The 4,505-nt window shown below is 35.4% G+C and overlaps 1 protein-coding gene across 1 annotated transcript; it reads right to left on the bottom strand.

Moving 5' to 3' along the window:
• Positions 1-315: 315 nt before the first annotated feature.
• LOC125495216 (LOB domain-containing protein 22-like) lies at positions 316-1,357 on the bottom strand. The gene has a single exon (XM_048639880.2). The coding sequence runs from the start codon at positions 1,355-1,357 to the stop codon at positions 818-820; it is 540 nt and encodes a 179-aa protein (XP_048495837.1). The 3' UTR covers positions 316-817.
• Between the last annotated feature and the right edge of the window lie 3,148 nt (positions 1,358-4,505).

Raw genomic sequence — 4,505 nt, 5'->3', positions numbered from 1 at the left:
CAACGGAGACATCTATTCACAATTTCACTTTTTTATGATTTAGATTCATCATAACATGTATTTTATTAATATGTACCGTATTTTATTAATATGTACTTTGGCATGGCATGCGTGTGAAGAGTGTGAGTGGGTAGATTAAAATGAAACAGAGGGAGTAATTAACCACTAGTTTATAGGCGAAAATAAAAGGTGGTAAAGGACCGTAGAGGATTCGAAAAAATGCCAACAATGCAAATTAATGCCTTAACCAGTTAAACAAATATAATAATATAATGCCTACTGTAGTTTTATAATATCAACTTTTTATATTTTTTTATTAATATAAAATTGAAGATATTAAAGTCAAAGTTACATCTTGGAGACCGTATAAAAAAGAAACAAACATTATATTATGGGACGGAGTGAGTATAACTATATTATGGGACAGAGTGAGTATAACAATGCTCATTGCCGGCCGGGCGAGTGATAATTGCCTCGTGACTTGATAGGAAACACTATTCCCATCTCCATTAAATAGAAGATCAGACTCAATAAGAAAAGTTCTCCAAGACCATAGAGTTTGGCCAACCTTAAAGCACATCGCATGGTCTTCCCTTCAGCAATTTCAGGGGATCACCACGTCCTGACTCTTCTTGTAGCAGCCCGAAGAACAGCTCCACGACTGTCCAAGCAACAGCCCTAAGGCCCATCAACGCCAAGTCTCCAACATGTGTTTTTAAGGTTCACAATATTTCCTTAAATAAACACGAGAGTGACAAATTTACCCTAAACAATGCACCAAAAACACGGGAAAAACAAAAGAAATACTAAAACCTGTTCAAGAGGGTAACGCGTCCTCTCGTGTTTGAACTTGCTCAATAACATGAGGCTTTTCATCCGCTCGTGTTTGAACTTGCTCAATAACATGAGGCTTTTCATCCGCTTGACAATCTACCGCTGGGACGGCTTCAGCTTGAATAGCGACAATATGTGCAAGAACACCTTGAAGTTGTTCCTCGTAGTAGGCAATCTGCGCCATCAATAACCTAACAATATGCGTACACCCACCAACAGGATCATATGCACGGACATTAGCAGAGTAAATTAGAGAAGTCATGGCATCGTCTTGAGCGTAAGGCGGGACAGAAGATAAAATTTTGATGATGTTGTTGACGCCGAAAAGTCTGTGCGCGTTAAGGAATTGTTGTGCTTGGTGGGCGGGGAAATAAGGTGCAAGAGCGCAGTCCGGAACGCATCTACGCCTTTGGAACCTGCATGATGCGCAAGCAAGTGTTTGTGATTGTGCACCTCTTTGATCACTATTAGTAGAATTAGTAGAAGTAGAAATTGTAGTAGGGGAGTTTGGGTCGTTGATCATGGAGGAGATAATTATATAGGCGCAATTAGGGGGATTGACAAATGTTTCCGGCGGAAGAAGGGGATATTTGGAAGATACATTTTCGTTTCTACGTCAAAAAAATATATTAATAATTTAATTTTGATAAATTTAGATAACTAAATAGTGATCCTATCAAATTAAAGATATTAATTAATAATTAGGGTGACTAATTACAAAGATTGATTGATGGCTTTTAATTATTTACCCAAACTTTTGTATAAGGCAGGCCACACCTTGAACAAAGCCAGCTAATAAAAGGCCCAAGCTAGGCTTTATAATGAAGCCCACATCCCCTAAAAAAAGCCCAAGCGTAAATTCGTTTTCAGAGGGGATACTTTTCGTAACAGGATTACTTTTGATCCGTTTTCAGAGGGGTTACTTTTCATAACAGGGGTTACTTTTGTTGAATCTATGTTTTTTTTTTCTTCTTCTAATTTTTAGGTGTTACTTTTTAGTGAAACTAAGGGTTACCTTTTCGAATGCTAAGCAGTTACTTTATTAAAACCGGGGATTACTTTTTTTTTAATGATAAGGGGTTACTTTTTTACGGAAAGTATGGGGTACATTTAATAGGTGTTACTTTTACTGAAACTATGGTTACTTTTTTAAATGTTAAGGGTTGCTTTTTTTGTAAGGTTGAAAGGTTACTTTTTAGACTTTTACTGAAACTAGGGTGGCTTTTTGTAGTTATAAGAGATTACTTTTACTGAGATTAGGGATTACTTTTTGTAGTTATGCTTGGAATTTACTTGCCTCCCTTTTTTGAATTTATTTTCCTCACGATCTAGATATCGTCATTTCCCCCTCTTCACATCTCTTTAACAAAGATTCCTTCCATTTTCATTTTCCCTCTCCTTTGCAAATCATTTTTATGACATACAATTTCAAATTCTAGTAATTTGTTCAACCAAATCATGGAGGAAAATCAAAATCTAAATAAAAATGAAGCTGAAAATGTTGAGTTGTCGGAAATTGCCGATAAATTGGACGAAACCCTCACATTAGGAAAAGAAGTAGTAATAGAAGAAGAAGAAACTGAAGATGAAAATTGAACCAGATTTTTCAATGAATGACATGTGGCAAAGCAAGTGACGTGTGGCCTGCCGGGATATTTAACGACAATGGTTGTGGCTTGGCGCATTCGACGTCACCGTTGGAGGAGAGAGTGGCGAGCTCCGAGGAGAGAGAAAAGAACTGGGAATTAGGTTGTTGGAGATAGAGAAGAAGAGAAATTGCAGTAAAATATGCTTAATGGGTGGCGACGAAAAGAAGAAAAAAAAATTGGAAATTAGGTTGTTGGAGAGAGAAAAGAATGGGAAAGAAGGGTTACAGTAAAATTTGCTTGGTGGGTGGGCGGTGAAAAGAAGCGAAGATTAAGGAAGGAAGATGGATGTAGCCGTACGCTTTAGTTGTGTATGGCCTGTGTTACCAAAAAAGGACTGAATTATTTATTATTTCCTAAGAAGAAGGCTTTCCCTTTTTAGTTTTGTATTGTGATTGGACTTTCCTAATTATTTTTTTTTGTTTGCGAAAGACTTTCCTAATTGATGTATTTTTATAAGAAATGTATTTTTTTTTTTTGTCAAAGAAATAGGTATGAGTTGACAAGCGTCTCAATTCATTGTGAGTTTTAGTTTTTGACCTATTGTTATCGGTTTAAGACATATAATTATTTATTATTTCCTAAGAAGAAGGCTTGCCCTTTTTAGTTTTGTATTGTGATTCGACTTTCCTAATTGTTTTTTTTGTTTGCAAAAGACTTTTCTAATTGATGTATTTTTATAAGAAATGTATTTTTTTTCAAACAAATAGGTATGAGTTGACAAGCGTCTCAATTCATTATGAGTTTTAGTTTTTGACCTATTATTATCGGTTTAAGACATATAATTATCAGTTAAAAGCCAATTGTTATCAATTTATAAACCTAAGTACTCGTTTACAAAATATATCTATCAGTTTATAAATCAAAGCTATCAGTTTATAAGATATATCTATCAGTTTATAAGATATATCTATCAGTTTATAAACACTAGCCTTCTCTGCACGTGATGCGTGCGTGGATTATTTTGCGGTTATTATTAAATTTTATTTAAATGTGATTTTGAAAAATGTAATTTACAATCATCATTAGTTCTGATTGAATATCATTTGGTATAAATACAAAATATAAAAATTACTTGATGAAGAAATTATTTTCTTGGTATTTTTTTTTTTGGGATATTCCATTTGGTACCATTAAATTTTTGGCTTTTCCATTTAGTACCACTGTTATTTTAAAATTCCACATGATACTACTCTAATTTAATATTAATTTTTATCATACCATTTGTTTAAGTAAAATGTTAGTTAATGGTTGAACAACAATTTGATTTTGTTTGCGTTTGCATGTTTCTATTTGCTGTTGCGAAAATTTAATAAATTAAGATTTTAGGGTGTCGTTTTAATCCTTAAAGCTTTATTTTTCAGTCAAAATTTTCATAAAAATGATCATAATATTTTATGTCTTTTTATTGTCAAATATGACCTCAACTTTGACCTTAACGACTAAAATTATTACTAAAACCTTAACGCAAATTAAACCATGTAAATCGAAGTAAAACTCTAGCCTATTCTAACTTAAATTAACACTTTACTTAATTGAATGATACAATAGAGAATAAAATCAAATTATAGTGGTACCACATAGAATATCTGGAAAATAGTGGTACCAAATGGAAAAGCCAAAAGTACAATGGTACCCAAGCTCCTCTCCCCCTGGCATCCCCGCAACCCCCCTTCCCTCGCATCCTCCGGCGACCCCCCTCTCCCCTCGCATCCCCCGACAACCCCCCTCCCGCCGCAGCCCCTAACAACCCCCCTCGCATCCTCCAGCAAACCCCATCCCTCCTCGCATGACCCGATAAACCCCCGTCCCGCGCAGCCTGTCCACCTCTTCTTCTCTTCCTCTTTCTCCTTTCATCCTCCCATCTGAAATTTCAAAAAAAAAAAATTGAGGGAGGAAGATGCTAGTAAAATAAGGGAGAAGGCGTGAAGGTGGAAGAAATGTGAAAACCTGAAACAAAATGGGTTCTAGGACGGTCAACACCGGAAAATCGAGGTCAATCACCGAATTTTAACACGTGATTGT

The sequence above is a fragment of the Beta vulgaris genome, chromosome 2 (assembly GCF_026745355.1).
Source record: "Beta vulgaris subsp. vulgaris cultivar EL10 chromosome 2, EL10.2, whole genome shotgun sequence".
NCBI lineage: Eukaryota > Viridiplantae > Streptophyta > Magnoliopsida > Caryophyllales > Amaranthaceae > Beta > Beta vulgaris.
This window is presented reverse-complemented; position numbering and strand designations above follow the sequence as displayed.

Bases quoted from the DNA above. Each gene is read 5' to 3' on its own strand.
- LOC125495216 (XM_048639880.2), bottom strand. From the start codon at position 1,357: ATGATCAACGACCCAAACTCCCCTACTACAATTTCTACTTCTACTAAT.